Source organism: Andrena cerasifolii, chromosome 2 (assembly GCF_050908995.1).
Source record: "Andrena cerasifolii isolate SP2316 chromosome 2, iyAndCera1_principal, whole genome shotgun sequence".
Lineage (NCBI taxonomy): Eukaryota > Metazoa > Arthropoda > Insecta > Hymenoptera > Andrenidae > Andrena > Andrena cerasifolii.
Genome location: NC_135119.1, coordinates 16,196,086 through 16,216,209, shown reverse-complemented (window position 1 = coordinate 16,216,209; position 20,124 = coordinate 16,196,086). Strand labels below are relative to the sequence as shown.

At 46.6% G+C, this 20,124-nt stretch overlaps 1 protein-coding gene across 4 annotated transcripts in view; it reads right to left on the bottom strand.

Moving 5' to 3' along the window:
• The window catches only part of LOC143366051 (uncharacterized), a 211,822-nt gene that overhangs the window by 96,572 nt on the left and 95,126 nt on the right, over positions 1–20,124 (bottom strand). The window contains exon 1 of one of the 4 annotated variants that reach the window (XM_076806779.1): positions 17,781–17,977. The exons of 2 other annotated variants lie outside the window; for them this stretch is intronic. In XM_076806779.1, coding sequence (XP_076662894.1) covers positions 17,781–17,960 — 180 coding nt within the window. In that variant the 5' untranslated portion in view covers positions 17,961–17,977. Of the gene's footprint in view, positions 1–785; positions 1,676–17,780; positions 17,978–20,124 lie in introns of those variants that run through there. One more of the 4 variants, XM_076806780.1, reaches the window with a different exon arrangement.

Sequence of the window (20,124 nt, the reverse complement as noted above, 5' to 3'; positions counted from 1 at the left end):
GGTTTCTCAGACCCGATAAATCGTATTTGTAATGCTGCAAACGCTTTTGGAGATTCTCTTGATTTTTTCACGGAATCAACCTATTCCTTTAACAAGGCTCTTGATAAATTTATGTAAACTTATGTAACCTCGTTGTGTATGCTTTTTGTATGCGCTGTGTATTGCTATTTCTTTTTTCTTTTTGTCTTTTTCTCTGTTTTTGTTCTTGTACACTAATGGGACTTTATCCCGTATATATTATAATAATAATAATAATAATAATAATCCACGGGCTACTAGCTCTGTAACCCCTACGCAGTAATATGCTCTTAAAAAGAGGAGCTCACCACCTGGACGTTCGTTTTATATGTATACGAAAATGGTTATAGAATATTGATAATTTCCGTGACATTAGCCACTAATTAACTTTGCCAATTTTACGAAAAACGGTTCAGTATTAGTGACTAATATCCGAGGAGCTTACACAGGCTCCTCCACTCTAAGCCCAGTTTCATCCAAGGAACGCTCATCCAGATTGTAACCTACCCTCGCGTCCGAAGTGTCTCGAAACTGGAGCAGACCCCGGTACACACAGGGTTAATCACGCAACCCTCTCGCATAATACAGAGCGCTAACTTCAGTTTCCCTGGGCCACGTACACGTTCCATATAAGCCTCCCTATCAACCAATCTCCGCTCGAGGAACTTACCTACGCCTCGGATCCCGACCACAAAACCGAGCGTCTCGAAAACGCGCCATAGATATATGTGTGCATACTTGCGACAATAGTCATACAAATCACGTACCATGCCTTCATCAATCGACGCGTCCTCCTCGAAGTAGCATTCGTCAGGCTCATCCGGTGTCAGAGCGGTAGGAGTTTCCGGTGACTCCTCCTTGACGTCCTGCCTCCTCATCCAGTCCATCTTCGAGTCCCTTGCACCCTGGGGCGGCTTGGCTAGATGATACGTGGCCTCTGGCGTGTATCCCACTCGCGGCAACGAATCACATGTCTCGCGTCCGATCACAAACGAACAACGAAGACCTCGGACTGGATCCAGTGGGGGCTGATAGGGGGGAGTTAGCGAGATACACAGCGGGGTGGAGGGAGAAGCTGGCTGGCTAGCCTCCCTTATCGTTTATCGCGAGCCTCGCCGACTACGCGGAAGCCGCTCCGCAAGCAGCCGCGGCTGACATTTGCCAAATGTCAGGACCCTCTGTCTGAGCTTCTGAGCCGCGCGGTCGGCGCGATATCCTGCTAACGAGACGACGGGTTTCTCGCGAGATCGAAGCGCCGATACTGCGCGCGGCTGGCGGCGCCCGGACGCACGTGCCGGCTGCCCGTGCGGGCACCGCGAGCGCGAGAAACGGAGGACGACGGGGTGGTTTAACGCACTACGTACTCACTGGCGGAATATCGAGGCGAGTTTTCGAGGGTGCAAGCGTCCGCTGCCCCGCTCTCACACGCGTTGCCACGACGGTACAGAGCGAGAGGATGATCCGCCCTGGTGCTCACTGCCGTTGCTCTTCGACACGGTCCACTACGGTCGAGGGTGAAACGCTCACGCGCGACCACGCTTTCGATATCCAGAGAGGAGCCGCGTCGTCGAGAGCGCACCGGCGAGAGATGATCGCGAGAGACGGACGCGCGCGCAGTCTCGCATGTGCACACGAGCGTGCCACGGCGGCGGTGCAGCTGCAACTGTGTGTGCAGTTGCCGGGAACGCTGGAGGTGGTATGGAGGTGGCTCGCCGGGCGCGCTCCGTCTCGTTGCTCCGCTCGCTCCCCACCCTGCCACTCTATCTCTCTCTCTCTCTCTCTCCACCACGCCGCACGGCCCCCTTCCTCTCCCTTGATTTTCGAGCGGCCCCCTCTCTGTCGTTCGCCCGCGGTCTCCTCGGTCACTCTCGCCCCTTTCTGCCTGTTTCGTTCTCTTCGTTTTACTGTATCTCGGTTCTTCTCGGTTGCTCCCGCAGGCGCGAGCGCTCTGTCCCTTTCCAGGGATTCGTCACTCGTTCCGTTCATCTTTCTCTCGTTCCGTTCATCTTTCTCTCGTTTCGACCCCCTTCTCTGTCCAATTCTCCCCCGCTCTTCCTGTATCCTTCGTCATTTTCATGTCTCGTCTCGTTCGCTTTAGTAGTACTTCCTTTTTTAACAGGTTGGGTACGATTTCGGTCTGCACGCGAAATGAATGCGCTCGTGTCTCCGTTCCCGACTACAAACTACTTCCGTGCCTCAGTATCCGTTCGAGTACACCGCAGCTACTCGATTTTCTGCTCTCTGCACGCAGAAATGGGCTGCTCTTCTTTATTAACTGAAATCTATGCGAAATTTCTGTAACCACAATTTCGAGCCCGCGAAGGAGTTGGTGAATTTTGAACGATGGCTATTTTACTACTGTGCTCAGTGCGCCACTAGCGCCACCACTTCTGCCCACAAGCAGCCTCACCGTGGGCCCTTGCGTCATCTCCGTCTGCCCTTTTGTTGCCCCTCGTGTTCGTTCCTCTTCGCTAACTCGCCTCTCCTCATTCTCCTCCATCCTCCTGTCTCCCTTTCGTCCACCTCTTCATGTTTCGCACGACCCCCCCCCCCTCGCCTCTCTAACTTTCGACTCTATTTCTCCCATCTCCCTCGACTTCCTCCTTTCTTCCGCGCGCTGTTCTCTCGCGCGCTTCTGCTTGACCTCGCTTCACCGCCTACCGCCGCAAGTTTCCATCCTCCTTCGACCCCTCTTCAAAGCTGGGTCGGGAAACGGCAACTGCTTACCATGGACAGAGGCGGAGAGACAGAAAACCGCGCGAAAGAGATAGAGTGCGCGTAACGAGGGTGGCCAGGAATTACTCGGTCCCTTTCCTTGGTCCACGCCGGGCTCTGTCTCTTCGGGAGAAGCATCCCTGCTTCCATCGCTCTCCCTTCCTCTCCCTTGTCCTTCATCCGCCCCCACCAGAAGCTCCCCGTCTCTGTCCGACTACGCTTGATCCTCCCTTTCTCCGCAGTTCCATGACCCCTTCCCTTTTGCATGGAGTCACCACGAGTTCAGGGACGATCCGTTTTCAGCCGAGACCCTGGGATCTAACGCCCGGAGGGATCCCAGAATAGCGGCTTTCTTCCCGTGTCGGAGATTTCGTCTCCTTTTACGTTTATGGACAGGGTCCAATACAGGGACACATCCGTCCAGACAAATCGCCGATAAGCCAGGACGCGGAAAAATTCTCGCCAGACGACAAGGGCGGGTATTTATGGGGGTTGAGGAGCGACACCGATTTTCAGTAGGAAATGGTGTCTTCTGAACGCTAGTGGATGGTGTTAAATAATGTTACGTAGTAGCTTTAACTGCTTGTAGCCACTTGATGCATGAGAAATTATCTTGCTTGTTTCATATAACAATCCTAGGTGTATTGGAAACAGTTTGGAGCTTGAGTTAAAGCTCGAAAGGAAGACCTTGGGAGGGTAGGTACAGTTGGCACACGGTGCAGGTTTGGTAAATCGATAATTCAGCCCTGCCCGTAAATTCGTGAAGCATTACTTAAGTCTCGTCCCCGTAAATTACGCGTCGTTGAATCGCAATGAGCCGCGGCTACATCCCTGAGAACTTGGTCCCATGGAGGAAGAAAGAGGGACGGCGAAAATTGCAAGTGTGCCACCATGAGAGCGACAAGGAGGATGGACCTGATTCTAGGGCATTGGATGCTTAGAGGCGATGCACCTAACTTGCGAGCAGTTGGGCATAATTCGCGGGGAGAGGAAGAATGACTAATGGAATTGAAATAAAGGTGGAAATGTGAAGAGTAACGAGGTACCATCGCTTAACAAGATGAATAGGTGAAAAATTTAGTTTCACCGATTCTCTTCAAAATTACAGCATTTGCCGATAACCTTGCAAAAACAAAGTATACTAAATTTCAACGGCCTGTGTCAAATAGTTTTCGAAATATTTAATGTTAAAGTTTCGAAAATTCAAACAAAATCGGCTGACGCGTCATCACTTAAAGTATAATATCTCGGTCATTTTTAAAGATAATGCCACCGTCTTGGGTTCATTTTAAAGCTGAAGGAATGCTTTCTCAAAACGTATATAGAATATTTTGTTTATTGTTAATAAACTTAACAGTAATCGATGTCAAAGTTTTAAATCGTGATTTCACGTCGTTCCCACCCACGGTCCGGCTTGAAAAAAAATACCATTCGATTCGTTAAGTCTTCAACTAATAAATGCCTCTTTCAAAAAAGTGGAAAGATTTTGGGAACTGTTAATAAAAAAATAAAACTTACGATAGTGCACACCGCTTGGAACTGCACGGTTCCCATGGTCAGTCCGCACGCACGCGTTTTCAAAACAATAGCCTAGCGTAGGAAAGTATTTACATACGATGGGTTAAAACAAATTTTTCTTTCAGTGTTTTCGGTATTCTCGAGAAAAATAGTAGGAATATCTGCTACCTACTATTGCTAATCTTTTATATGGTGAGCAGATATTCCTACTATTTTTCTCGAGAATACCGAAAATAAACAAAATACTTTATACACGGGTTGACAAAGCATTCCTTCAGTTTTAAAATGAGCCCAAGACGGTGGCATTATCTTTAAAAATGACCGAGATATTACAGTTTAAGTGATGACGCGTCAGCAGATTTTGTTTGAATTTTCGAAACTTTAAGATTAAATATTTCACAAACTATTTGACATATCGGTGAAACTAAATTTTTCACCTATCCGTTTTGACGTGGAATAGCTCGAATGTGAAGGAGGCAAGTATTAGAAAATAAATAACATGTATACTAATTCCTTACAAAATCGAATAAAGCAGTTTAAACGTATCATAATATAACTTCTCGACTCTGCTTCTACGAGCATACTATGCATTAGCTACCCTCTGCTTTTAGTCAAATTCACAAGTATAAAATCCGGCTCACTTAACTCCTCAAACGACTCTCCCATCAGAGAACTTTAATTACAAAAAACCTATTAGCCTAAAAATAAGTGAGAATATACTGCCTACAGTGCCCCAATCCGATTTTCCTCAAACTCAAAATCGACCATCATCAAAACTTAATGCCCCACCGCGTCTGTCGCAACTCAGTCTTCGCGATCATTTTAATATTTCACCACGTTTCCCACAAAAGGAAGAAACGTATCATCTCTCACAAGCAAAGATTAATAAACAATTTCAAGCTCGCTAATCTCTCCAATATGAAGCATGGAGTCAGAAATTGCTGTCCTACAATTCTCGTCGCGCAGCGCCACTAGTGGGCACGTCACTGGCTGGAACCACGAGAGAAAGGGATGCAGACCGCGGGGGAGGGACACGTGATGCTGGGACGTGTGTTAGTCACGGGTTGCCCATGGCAACCCACGCGGCTAATGTACGCGGGTACGGGTCCGCTCGTTCAGGGCAACGTCATCTATACGTACGTGCATACGTGAGAGAGGCGCACGTAACGTGGCGTAGGTTGTACTCTACGCGTACTACTACTACGCACGCGCCGCCGCCGTCTGCACAATGGGAAACGGGAGGTCAGGTTCGTGTGCGTCCACACACGTGGCCGAGTTAATTGATTTCGCCTCCGCTCGTTGCCACGATGTTGCCATTCGATCGGGCCGCGGTGCAGCGAAACCGCGTTATCGTCGTCCACATTGGCGGCACGGGAATATCTTTGGGGCGGAATGCGCGAGTCGATACCACCGGTGCATGAAACAGCGTAATATCGGGTCCGACCATTGATGGTGGGGGTTCGTCCATTCGTTTGTCTCTTTTGTCGTGTTCTTTAATCGCGATGGGGAAATTCTGATTGCGACGAGTATGATTTATCATTATTTAGAAGAGCGTGCCGTTAGCAACCGCGGAATAAGTATCCCGCGTTTCAGTGGCGTAATAAGAATTTAATCTCGGGGGAAGCCGAATTGATGGGATAATATTTTTAATGCAAATTCAATAAAATTCATCAGTTCGTTATGAAAATTTATTTTAAGAATAAAATTCATTAGTTCGTTATGAAAATTTATTTTAAGAATAAAATTCATTAGTTCAATATGAAAATTTATTTTAAGAATAAAATTCATTAGTTCGTTATGAAAATTTATTTTAAGAATAAAATTCATTAGTTCAATATGAAAATTTATTTTAAGAATAAAATTCATTAGTTCGTTATGAAAATTTATTTTAAGAATAAAATTCATTAGTTCAATATGAAAATTTATTTTAAGAATAAAATTCATTAGTTCGTTATGAAAATTTATTTTAAGAAGAAAATTCATTAGTTCATTATGAAAATTTATTTTAAGAATAAAATTCATTAGTTCATTATGAAAATTTATTTTAAGAAGAAAATCCAATTTTCATTTCTTTTTACAAAGCTCAGTGTGGCACCCAGAGGAGCACCCAAAGGGGCACTCGAAGAAGGGTCTTTGTAAAAAGAAAGCTGGATTTTAGTATTTTAAATAAATTTTTATAATCACCTCATTAAATCAATTTTCCTTAAAAATATTTTTATACGTTTAACTCGGCTCCCTCCAAGATTAATTTATCAAATTGGGGTGATTTCAAGATTAGTAAGTTTCGATGAAAAAGTGCGGCGTAGTTCTGAGTCCATGCGAAAGCTTTGTCAGGTGTTGAGAATCCTTTTCCATGGTTACGAGGTTGATATGCATTGCTAGCTTTGTTGCGATGGACTGTAAGTAGCGCGCGAAGAATTCGGCTGAGGGCTGCGAGGAGGATGCAGTCGCGCCGGTCGGCTGTATCCAGGCGCAATCACGCCGGTGTGCACCAATTAAGAGCGCTCCGTGGCGTAATCTGGGATACCCCGGTTGCATGCAAATGCATTATACAGCCGCGCGCACTCCTGTCGTGCGCTGGACACGAGCGATTCTTATCGCTTGATTATCAGTCGCTCGTAATAGCGGTTTTCTAAGATCCGCGTCAGGAAGAGAATCCTGGATAATTTATCCCGCGGCTGTCGGTTCCAGGCAACCGGTTAACACGCTACCGATTACGTAACGCGCTTATCAGTGGTATAACTCGGCGAACTTCGAGGAAATGGCTTCATCTCTTGCGCCCCGGTATGTGCATGTATTCCTGGAATGTCGCGGCAGGATATTTTAAGTTTAAACTTACTCGAGGTGAAGAGTATCCTACTGAGCACATACACTTACTTTTCGATGGAATTATGATAAAATTATAGATCGTTGAAGGAAATTAACTTTTATCTAATATGTGGTAGATTAGATTAAAGTTCAAGTACCATCAAGTCGTATCATTTACACTTTGAGTCGCACAAGATGTTCTGAAAAATGTTTCTCTATGGCAACACTTAACGAATATTAATTAACGCCCCAATATACGCAGGACGCAACACCCAAATTACGACGCGACTAAAGTGCAAAGACGCCCATACATCAATGACTGCGGAAAATGACTTGACATCGGCTGCAGTATCTGTTGGATTACTATAATAATTAAAAGGCAAAAATGATTCAACATTCAGGGAAACCTGAATACAGTAAAAGATAATGATACGTCTGTAGAGCGGTTTTTTCTTTCAATATCTGGCAACGGTGATAAAACAGTCGGTTGTTAGAGAAGAGCTCACTTCTGTTCGGTATACCGTCGTAGAAAGACATTCTTTCCTAGCCGTTAAATAAAACTAAAATATAAAACTAAAAGGCTCGTTTATTTAATAATCAATTTCCAATAGTATCCGCAGATGAAATACTCATAGTTCCAGAGCCTGATGACTCTGTATCCTCCGAGTAATTAAAAGTCCGATTTTCCTCAGTGACGTGCATAATGGGCGCGAGCTATTAAAAGAAACGCCTGGATTGCGCATGAAATCGAAGCAGACCACGGGACGGCGCGCAGCGAAGCGTTCCCGTGGCATTACCGCTCCGCGCCGTGCGGTTCGCGCGTCGATATGCGTAAGTCATGATTGCCGGTGTTCACGGAACGTCATGCTGCCCATTAAGCCCCACCAACGCGTGTCGGGGCGAGTTGAATGCACCTAGAGCGCAGCCACGGCCTCGCGTCTCTCTCAGGCGAGCCGCACTCCCGAGGCGCGTGGGAGTGTACAAGAAATTCGTGGCCCCGAACCTCGATAACCGCGAGTGGAAACAATGTGTCGAAATCACCTCCGAGCATTCTCACGGGACCCCCGTCCTCTCCTCGTGAGCGAAACGGTTCACGCGAACCATACGGTGTAACACTTCTCCAGCGCTAATGCGCTTCCTAGGTTCTCGCTTTCGATACGACGATACCGCTTGCCACGGTCCGCGATGCGATCTAATGCGTTCCGCGATAGCGATAACGGCGCGGAAAAGTCAGGGAACCATGGAAAAGTGGGACTGATCGAGGGATCCGTCGAGGGGAGATCACGACCCGGGCGGAAGGTTCTTAGATAGGAGGTGTACAGTTTGCTGAGGTGTTTTGAAATAGTAAATGTATCTAGAATACATGAAAAGAGATTTATCAGTAGCCACGATTTGGGTGCTTAATGGAAAATTTTATAGATCAACTGTGTTTCATGGAGATAGTCCGTTTCAAAATAGACTCTGTTATGTTTAAAGGTACCTATCTAAATGTGGCTACACATGGATTTTCCATTTAGGTTGTATCGTTCACAAAATACTCTCATCTCATGTCCCGCTTTATCCCTATAATATTCTTCGCAATAATCTTTCTTACCATGGGCCTAATTCTCTTTCTACTCGACACCAAAGTCTCCTTTCCATACCGACACACTTGACATCTAAATTTGAATCATCCTTTGCTTATATTTCGGTTCATTACTGTAATTCCCTCCCACCTGATATTCGAGGTTTAAATTCGTTTCCTGATTTTAAATGTAAAGCTCGGCGATATATATGGTTACATTATGCGTCACAATAACTTTCTAGTTTCTTAATATTAGTTAGTTTTTAGTCATTTAGTTAGTTATTTAGTTAGGCTTCTAACAGTGTTGTACTGCAGCCTCGCCATTTACTTCGCTTGTCTTTTTGTATTATTTTCTTCTCTGGATGTGTCAAGTAATAAAGACGAATAATAATAATAATAATAATAATAATAATAATAATAATAATAATAATAATAATAATAATAATAATGGCTGACAGTTGCAGCGTTTACTATCAGAGTTCTTTGATAAAGTATCTTTCAAAAAGAGGTGAGTTTGACGCTAATTAAATTCACCGTAAAATACATAGTAAAAGACCATTTTCCATCGATCATCATTAGACCCCAACGTCACGAATTACGTATTTTATAATTCACGTTTCGTCTGGACCGTGTGATTCTCTCCTCCTCGGCGGAGATTAAATAAAACACTTGAGTACTCGCCTTTCTTAAAAGCTGTGACAATGGAAAGAAGGATTACATTGTTTCGATGACATAACGCTCGCAAATCTTGCCGGCTCGTCTCCACTGTGCCTACCGTGGGCAACACAAAAGTGGGTCGTTAATTTTTAACACCGTCGCGGGGAACCACGCGACTGCTCCGCCGACGAAAACAACCTGGCCAGAGACTTTCCTGCACCTTTGAAGTCGTCCGCTGATGCAAGAGCCAAGAGTTCATCTCGGGAAGATTTACATCTCCTCGCGAGCAGAAAGAGGAAAGGTACGAGCAGGGGGATGGGGCACAGAAATAAACGCCGCACGAACTAACCGGGGCCAAAAGGGTCCCTGGGAAGCAGAGACGATCCCACGACAGGACCTTAGCGCGTCCTTTCAGGATTCCATGGTACCGCTCGCGAGAAAAACGAGGCTCGTGTGCAGCGAACGTTCTCCAAGCGGTCCGCACGAATTTTCGAGTGGTCCACCACCATCATTACACGCTCGCGAGCTTCTAACTTAAAAAAGTACTGTCTTGGATACCTAAAAGCTTGTGACGCATAATCAAATCCCCTTTCCTAAATTTCAGAATATATTGCAGTCCAGTCAGGCTTACATGAAAATAACTTCGTGTAGAATCCTTTCATCCCCCTCGAACCCTTAGCAAATACAAAAATACAACCCCGCCGCCCGACAGGTGAAACTCAAAGTTCCAAAGAATGCACTTGCATACCTTCGAAGTAGATGCAACAAAGATTTCACCAACATTGTTGAAATAAGAAGCACACATTGCTTGAAAATTAATGGGCCAGTCCAGCAGTATATCGTCCGTAATTGACACGTCTCATACTCCTGGAATAAGTGATCCCCAGCATGCAACGCTCCGGAGGCAGTAGCAACGAAATTACACAGACTTTCTCCCAAGAATGGTATGCACAGTGTGGTTCGTAACGTTCCCCGGAGGTCCGCGTTTAGAGGCAGTTTAACGAGATATCGACCCATGAATTCGATAGTTTACTGCGGCTGGGAATCCTGCGGCAACGCGGATCGAGGGCTCGCCGGCGTTGTCGCGGGGATTAAATCGAGTACAGCCGACGGCCACGCCCAGTGAAATGCGCATGTGGGCTCGATTTGACCTCTCCTAGAGTCGTCATATTCCTTCGTAAACCCTTTATGCAGCCGTGAAAACAGGCCAGCGCCATTGTTCCCGCGGCCGAGTTTCCTTGTTATCCCTGGAAACACTTGCGAGTGCTCTCGGGCACTCGCAATGTTTCCTCTAACAAGGAAGTACACCGAACTGTTACGCACCGATTTCGATAAAACGCGGCGTGCAATAAAGCCCTTAAAGATATCAGACAGACACACATTTATTTCAGCGCTGGAAATTCACGTTTAGAGGGTGGAACTACCCCGCGAAGTGCTGGGGATTGGAAATTAATTCAGTCCAACAACTCGAAGATGGAGAGCATGAGCTAATATTTCACGAGAAAATTCAATTGAAAGTTGTGTATTTTTTAATACACTGTACGTGGACGGAATAATGAAACGGGGACGAAATTGATTGAAACAGGTAGTCGTTAATCATGGAACTGATTGAAGATTCAAAGAGTGTATGTTTCCATGACGAAGGAACTGTGTACTAAGTACGTACTTAGCTGAAACTCGAAACATTCCTGGTTACAGTCGAGCTCACTGCCATTGCAATTTAATTACGGCTTCTTTCTTACGCATGGCTACGTTTCTGGACTCTGGAAACGACACTGCTCCGAACACGATTTTCCCCGTGAAATTTGGAGTTCATGGTGTTATCTATGAGTTTGACACGTTACTGTAAACTCTGTGGATTAATTAAACGCAAAATTTTAGTCGAGTTGATGGCACCGTAATCTTGCATCCCTCTGCAGGAGTTAATATCTCCACCCTTATTATAGAAAGAGAGGTATAATCTACTGTGTTTATAGCAATCAATGGGAAACAATGAATGGATAGCTATTAGGGTTCTACGCAATGTGTCTCGTATAATATTTTAAAAAAGCAATTAATTCCACTGCTTTGGCATATAAGAATTCATGCTGAATGACGGAAAACGCAAGCAGAAGTGCTGTCTTTGGAAACTCTGCTCTGCTTCCGGAAAAAGGAATGTTTCTGGAAACTAGGCGATGCCAATAGTCGGGAGGAATTCCTTTCGACGAGTCAGCGGAGCGGCACCAACTCTAATTAGCGGTAATTAAGAAGATGTTCCGCGGACGGCGCCACAAATTGAAACCGGCGTATAACCAATCTAGACGAGGCTATGCGAGGTAAAGGAGCGTCGAGCGAGCTAAGTCAAACGAATAGCCGACATCCAGCAATGGAATCGCAGGCTGGATGTTACGGGCAGATAAAACTTTATGCACTGCACATAAATAGAAGGCCTGTTTTGAAACCTTCGCGCCAATAACTTTCAATCGTGGAAATAGAAAGTATTTTAAATGCCAATGCGACAAATGGGGTATTCGTATAGGGCAGAGTTGGGCATTAACTAGATAAAAAAAACTGGTCAAATAACGGATCGAATAAAAGTCACTTTAACTTTAGATTATTCGACGAATAAAGCTAATGTTTTCAGTCGAAAATAATTTTTTTAACTTTTATTCGTTACTCGAAAATATTTAAATAAAAATTTTCCCATCTCTGATATAGGGTATATAGCCAAAAATATTCAATTTAAAGACGAAGCCAACGCCCCCATAGTAATAAAGAGCTTATGGAAGAAGACGCTAAGAAGATTTCATTTTATCTCATTTTCCTTTTTTAATCAAGCATTACAGATTCTCCTGCACAGGGTAATAGCTGCTTCTAAGTTTCCTCATCATCTCCATCGATTTTTAATAAAATCCATTTCTCCGATACTCCAGACTATTCAAAACCTTTCAACCTATTTCCATTCCTCCCCTTCAGAGTCCACTTCCCTTCTACGTATCGCGAAATCCGATGCGATTCGCAACGTTTCCTAATCTCTAATAACCTCCTGGTTTCCGTGAAAAGGAGACCACGAAAGTCGTTAATTCTTTCGCAAAATTGCAAGATGTTGGCCGGTGCAACTTCCATGACGCAAAGGTACGCGAAATTGTGGCTCGTTAAACGCAACGGGCCGGCGGAAGTGTTCGTGATTTTTCGTGCTATCAGACATGCTCGAGAGGGTAATGGGGGTAGGCGATTCCGGAGATTCAATTGCGCAAGCCCCGCAACCGCGACGAATTGACCCGCGGAATCGCGTTATCGGCCGAAGGAAGAATAGAGTTTAACTGGTTTAACGACGTCGTGATAGCGAAATATAGGACGACGTAACGATGGAAGTTCGTCGAACTTCGCCCGCTGGCACGCTCGCGCGCGCTAACAGAACGCTTGGCATAACTGCTGGATCGTGTGTCGATTGCGCAATTTTCAAGGGAATGCCGCGCGCGGCTTCAGCGAGACGCTCGCAGAAGGTTACCGGAAGAAAGCGAAAAGAGACGTGTCCAGGGCTGTCGTGCGAGCACAGAGGAAATCTCGTCTGAGGAAGCTACTCGTTAGATGAGAACACTCGGAGGAAGAGGAGAAGCCAAGTGGGACAAAATTGCTTCTGGTGTGTCGAATACGTTAACCGTGTTCAAAATTCTGTGAAATTCGGTCGGATGTGTGCGAAGGTAGTAATCACGTTTTGCGAAAATGTGGGGCTGACGATAATAGATAAAGAGTCGTAGGGGCTTAGGAAATGAGTTTGAAGCTGGACACTTTTTTTAATTTCTTTCGTGAAATTTTTTTCACATTCATGCCTTTCGAACTGATACCAATTCATATCGTGTTTGTAACCGCAAGTAGTTTTAACAGTTTATGTTAAATAAATTAAATTAAATTAAATCTCTCGACTAAATATGTAAAAATGTTTGTAGTAATGCTTCCTTCACACTCGCGCAATTACCAAACTTTCGCAAGGAGATCTTGGGTTAGCACATGACGGAGTCCCTTCGTTCTCCAGGAAGGTCCTAACAGGGCCCTAAGGCCTGCAGGAGGGCCCGAATCGGACCAGCACCATGCCGAGGAATGCGTCGAGATATTTCGCGAGACTCGTGGGGGGAGGTGGATTCCAGCGCGAGAGGACCAAGAAGAAGAGAAACAAGACTGGGACGACTAAAAAAGACGAACAAAGGGCCGGTAGAAAGGAGAGAAGAGAGCCAAAGCGTACACAAATTGCCGGCGGGATGAAACCGCGTGTTCCTCCCTTTCGGCGTGATCCTTGGAGGGGATGAAACCTCTGTCCCGAGATATCGAACCCGACCGAAGAATTCCGATTTCCTGGCATTCAAGCTATACAACAACCGTGCTGATCCAAGTCCGACCAGGTGTCGAAAACTCGCTCCCATTAGAATAGTGAAAGGCAGCGGTGATTACTTGCCAGCGAAGGTCGTTGCAAACCTATCGCAGCAATTATAGAGATCGTGCTGAGGGCGTTTTTTCCCTGCTCTTTTTCTGCACTCTACGTGAACAAGAGGAGAGAGAGGCGCAGAGAAACTTGTAATACTCACTACTGGATAGTTGTGTACACCAGAAGTCGCTGCAACCTTCTTATACAGGGTGATTCTGCCCAATAAAAATTTGCAAGATGGAGCAGAGGCATCGATACGATGATAAATAATATCAATCCCTTTGCAGATACAGATCCTGGCAATGGGCCAGTCTACACGATTATAGCTTCTCAACGAAATGTTCCGTTTTCAAATTCAATGTGCAATAGAAACCGTTCGGATTAATACAATACCTCAGAGCCGCCCGCACAAAATCCTCCACCACCTTTCACTTTCTATTTTTACTCCCACGGACAAGCTGCTTTACCGATCAATATCGCCATACCACAACAGCGGATATTTGGCTACCAGAAGAGAAAAATTTGCCCGTTGCTCCGAACGACTCGCGAAACCTTAACCACAGACAATACAGTTGCGCGGCGACAAAGACGCCCCCCCCCCCCCCAGTTGGTCCCACGGAAACCAGCTAAAGAATCTCTTCTCAAAAGACTCATCTTGTAAAGGAGCCCTTCAGTTGCAGCATTAAAAGACTCATCTGACACGTCGCTCCACGTCATCTCTCCGCGGTTATTCTCTCTGGTAATTCTCTCAAGTGGACAAAAAAGCCTTACTCGTCTTCGCGCGCTTTCTCATTAGTCTAAAAACCCTGTCCCGAGGAGGAGGGAGGCGCACACCTTGCCTCCTGGCTGCACCGGGCCGCGAAATTCTAGGCTGCCGACGAAAATCACCCCGGAGAATCCGCCGGGAAAAAGAGGTCGGGACGACAAAGGATTTCTAATGGACGCTGGCCAACCGAGGACGCCTTATAAGGCGAGCCCCTCTCGCCGAGGTGGCTCGCAACCTCCTTTTGCTTCTCTCACGGGTATCTCGTGGCGACTTCTGCGAGCAGCGCCTACAGGCGCCTCCGTGGCCGGATTTAGACCGAAAAAGAAGCATCGGGAGTTTCGGGAAGACGGCGACGACGAGGACGGGGCCAGGGGCTTGGGGGGCCACGAGGCGATCGTGACTGGGGCCCCCTCTGATCCCCCGATCCGTGGATCGATACCGCGCGGAGCTAACTTCGTAGCTTGCCCCTGGAACGCGAACGTGTAACGAACGATTCACGGAGCTTCTCGGAAGACGAATTCCTGCGCGAGGCTTGCCCTTGTTATCCACCGTCCCTTCCTCTTTTTGGAGCGTCCCGATGCGAGGCTAATGGGGGCACCTGGTAACTTCCTGTTCGCGGGTTTTAGGGATGTGTGTGTACTTTGTGGAAAGCTCTTGGGTACAGGTACCAGCGCAGCTACTGCATTAAATCGGTAACTGCTGTCTTTATTTCCATACCCCTTTCGTACAGTGAGACAAGAGAAATCAGCGACTGTGTAGGGTCATTCCACGCGAAGTCGGACAGTTTTCGGAGTAACATTTCGGATTTTGGTGCAACTTGGATATGTAGTGGTCTTTAGGGGTATATAAACATATCTCGAAGGATTTTTCGAAATGTTAAAAATTGTGGATGTTACAGCTCTTTGAAATATAGTGTTTACTATTTTTCCAAAAATTATAACTGTTGAACTAATAAACTGATAAAAATGACCTTTCGGGTGCTTACAGTGCAGATATAAGAGTACCTAATAAAAATTAATTCACTTAATAAAAACGAGTATTTGACCATTTATTTAGTAATTGTTCTAAACAAATGCAATTTTATAGTTGAAGGCACCTTTTTAAAAATTTGGAAAGAATAGGAGGATAAAGCCCTGTTTTTCCTCTTTATGGACAAGTTTTGAAAAACGTGGACGTTTTAAAATTGGCCAAATGAAAATTAATTGAATGTAACGCTGCGTGAAATCACACCGGCTCGACTGGTCGCTCGGGCCGTGCGGTACTCGCAGCGGCCAAGCTGCTATACCTGCCACTTTTATACAGGCTATTAATGAGGAATTTTAAAACGTCCACGTTTTTCAAAACATGCCAATAAAGAGGAAAAACAGGGCTTTATCCTCCTATTTTTTGCAAATTTTTAAAAAGGTGCCTTCAACTATAAAATTGCATTTGTTTAGAACAATTACTAAATAAATGGTCAAATATTCGTTTTTATTAAGTGAAGTAATTTTTATTAGGTACTCTTATATCTGTACTGTAAGCACCCAAAAGGTGATTTTTATCAGTTTATCAGTTCAACAGTTATAATTTTTGGAAAAATAGTAAACACTATATTTCAAAGAGCTGTAACATCCACAATTTTTGACATTTCGAAAAATCCTTCGAGATATGTTTATATACCCCTAAAGTCTACAACATATCCAAGTCGCACCAAAATCCGAAATGTTACTCCGAAAAGTGTCTGACTTCGCGTGGAATGACCCTGTAACGAGTCGATTGTGGAACGGTCGACGCTTGCGGACCCATCCACCTTGTTCGGCCGGAAGCTAGCGGAAGGGTTAACAAAGGCCGCTGGAAAGGGGCTAGCCCCATGAATCGCGCGATTACGAGTTAACCGAATTTCCAAATCGCTCGGAACGATGGCTCCCTCCCAGGTCCGGGCAGCCCTCTCAGCGCCGAAGCTGTCAAACGAATCGATGACACTTGGAGACCGCTTCATCCGTACTCGCGCGAACGCGTCCGCGCGCACAATGTCGTAAATTATGCAACGTACACGGGCAACAGGGCGCTATATCGTCGCGTGCATACATATGTAAACGGGCATGACGCATTCGCATTCATGTATGTAGATTCGAGACGGCCTGGGATCGCTTTGAGAAGCAATCGACCGGCCGACGCGGGGCCCCTTATTGTCGGGGCCGACGTGGACGCAAAGGAAAAATGGAGGTAAAACGGAGGTGGTGCCGCGGAGCTTCTTCGAATATCCTCGGACCGGTTCGTTTAGCGGGCAGCCGGGGATATTCGTTCCTAGAATCGATTAACTCCCCCTCGTCGCGAGACGCCTGCGAAATTAACCCTCCGCGGCCAGTGTTTCGCGCGCCAGCGAGGAGAAGATGGCGGAACGCGGCGGCGTTATCTTTCAACGTCGCTGGGAAAACGGCCCCCGCGGACGGAGCCAACCCGCCAGACGAAAATCAAGCATCTTTGTTGCCAGTTTCGTTACGTTCGTTTAATCATCCCGAGGGGCGCAGCTGTTGCACGGGCGTAAGCCATTTGTCCGTGTTCAACAGCTGGTTTTTTCAAACCGTGGAAACGGATGGCCCTCGACTTCGAATGATTAAGGCTTCTGCAATTACCCTGGAGCGATGGGGTGGTCGTTTTGGGATTCGATTGTTGGAGAACGGTAGATATTTAAGACCTCAGCGGTACATTATGTGATAGAGAAACTTTGCATTGCTATTTTATAGAGTTCCTTTATTACAGCTGTGTATACTATTCTACGTCACCAGCACATACTGTGCTCAATCCCTATGCAATAGATGGATCTGCTCATCCCACTTACATAGGGATGTAGTTAAGGGGAATCCTATTTTTTGGACTAAAAACACAGCAAAATTTGGGATTTTTTTTTAAGAAACCAGCGATTCGATTCAACTGAACTTTGAACCATGTTTTGATGCATCTTTGAGGAAGCTGTAGTTTTTTTATTCATTTTTAATAATGAATGCTAGTTTCTTAAAAAAATTCCTAAATATTGCTATGGTTTTAGTCCATAACATAAGATTCCCCCGTTGATCTCCATCCCGATCATCCCCCATTTCAATCTGCATCCCGCATCCACCCTTTGTTCGATCGTTCCCCGCGTTTATTTCCAGTAAAAGTAAAGGATCGTAAAGCCACGACCAATGCGCGCCATATTTCCTTTCTCAAGCTGCAAGACAAAGTCCTTCACGCGGGCGCGCGCCTCGAGGTCGATTCTACCGCGATAGGAAACGTCGCGGTTCACGGAATCACGGCCACGTTCACAGCCTTACGATCGCCAGATCGAGATCAAATGTACATTTACGGCTTACCGTATGCAGAAGATCTCTGAGGTGCGACGAGCGTACCGTCACCCTCGAGGACCTCGTCCTTCGGACCGTCACCAGGCTGCCCTCCTTCCCAGACAGGATTCTCGGCATCGTGCTCGACCTGACCAGCCGATACTCGTCCCCTGGATACCTCCTCTTCTTCTTGAACGTGCCGCACAACATGATTCTTCAACCCTCTTCTAGTTCCCACCCCAAGTGTCACTGGCCGGCGATCATCGATCGAGCTCTGTTCAGCGCGAGTCACACCACCATATGTTGCGATCGATGCTCCTCAACCTTCGCTTCGAGAAACGTGCAAGTGTCATCCAACATCCACAAACAGGATCTGAATGCTTCCTCTGGAATGTCCACCGATAATCCACTCACAACTCTGGCAGATGTACCGCGAGGTACGCGACCATGCTCTGCTACTTCCTCCGCCTGGAGGAATGCGCAAACCTCATCCAACAGCCACAAACGCGATCTAAACGATTCCTTTCGATCGCCCAACGATGTTCCAGCCACCAAGAAGCCAGCTTCACCGCGTGAACGTCCCTTTAATCAGTAGCGAAGGCACGGACTGATACGGTCCTGGGATTCCAGCGTTCCATCCGCGCGTCTACGTACGCACACAACCGGAAACCGAATATTTTTTTCTCGCCGCTACAGCAGCATGGCGCCGCGTAGAGATTCCTGCATCTATTTAACCGGCCCTCCCGCTCCTCTCCGCCCCCACTCGGTTAACCAACCCTTTTCTCGCCTCTTTTATTCCCCGATGCTCTCCTGGCGTTCTCCAAACCGCGCTCCCTCTACTTTCGTCATCTCCTCGCGTCCTCTTCCTTCCCCCTGTTTCGCCCGTTGTCGACTCCACTCTGTCACGACACCCACGTACTAATTAAGAACCAACGGCGACGGCTCGTGCACTCGCGCCACGGAGGCCTGGAACGCGCGGGATCGGGGCGATCGAGGTGATCGACCGGTAAAAGGAACTGGTCGCGTCGATCTCCGGGGCGACCGTGACGACTCCTGCCTCGGCACGGTTCACGCGGAACGGATTCACGGTTTCGAAACAAATGCCCCTTTGTCGGGGTGAACGTCCACCGGCTGAACTTTCGTTCCTTCGCGACTCGTCCTTCGACGATCTTCTTTTTCGATCCAACTCCTTCGGCGGAAGGTCCGCACTCTTCGTCAAACGAATCGATCAGCTCCTCGATGAGGGACTTTCGATGGTTCGTTGATGTCGTACGATGGGTCGATGGCAGTTGAGGATGATAGAAAGATGCTCCTTTTTAGATGAGGCCACTTGGTCCACGCGTTTACAGAGCTCGTTCAGGCGACCGCGGTTCACCTGTTGTGCAACCACCTTTCTCGGATCGGCCGATGGTTAATTAACGGAATCTCAGCCAGCTCGAGTCGCAGTGAGAGCCGAGAGTCGACTGAAGGCATAAGGCTCCGGTTGTGGTCGTCGAAGGAACCCCACCACGTTGATTTCAACAACACCCGGCACCCAGCCCGACCGGACGACCTGGTCGCGTGGCGCTCGGCACAGATACGCAGTGCTTCTCAAAATCCTCTCCCTTTTCGTACTTGGGCCCTGCTTTCGGGCCCTGGGCCGCACTTCGCCGTGCTCGGGCCCTTGTCCGGGGAGGGGAGATACTCAGCTGGTCGTAGAATAGGTGTTTCTTCCTTTCAACTGCGAGGCGAGACTTTCATTTTGTAATACAAGGCAGGTGGTGTTAAAAATGTTATTGTTTAACACTGCATTTTCGAATTGCAGTGGAGACCACTTTTGAGTTGGTTTAAGTTTCGTGTGGATTTGCATGAGACCTAAATGAGCGCGATATTTTTTAAAAACTGTCTTACTATTCTTGATACCGTTTAAAAGGTTTACAGCTTAAGGGAAATTATTTTTAATCGCCAAATATTGAGATATGGTGATTATCAGGTCATGGTAAATGATTAAGTGATCCTTCATTTATGATTATGATCGACGACTATGAGGGAAACTTCTTCCACACAATTTACCCTCGAATGGAGTTCACACTGAAGACTGATCTCTTCCATCGCCGTACCTCTTCCGTCAAGTCCCACAATTTTGTTGTTCGACGTATCAATCCGATCGTTTAATTAACGTGATCGCAGGAAAGGCTCCATTGTGACAGGGAATCTCAGCCAAGTTCAAAGCTCTTTCTCCAGGGAAGACAATGAATGCAGCCCGTTCCAGTTCCTCTGAGAAATTCCTCGTTGCACAACGGAGCGGTTCGCGGGAGGCACGCCTATAGATGAGATAATCTCGAAGGACTCGGGATTGAAAAAAAAAAAAACGAGGAAGTATCGCGATCCAGGT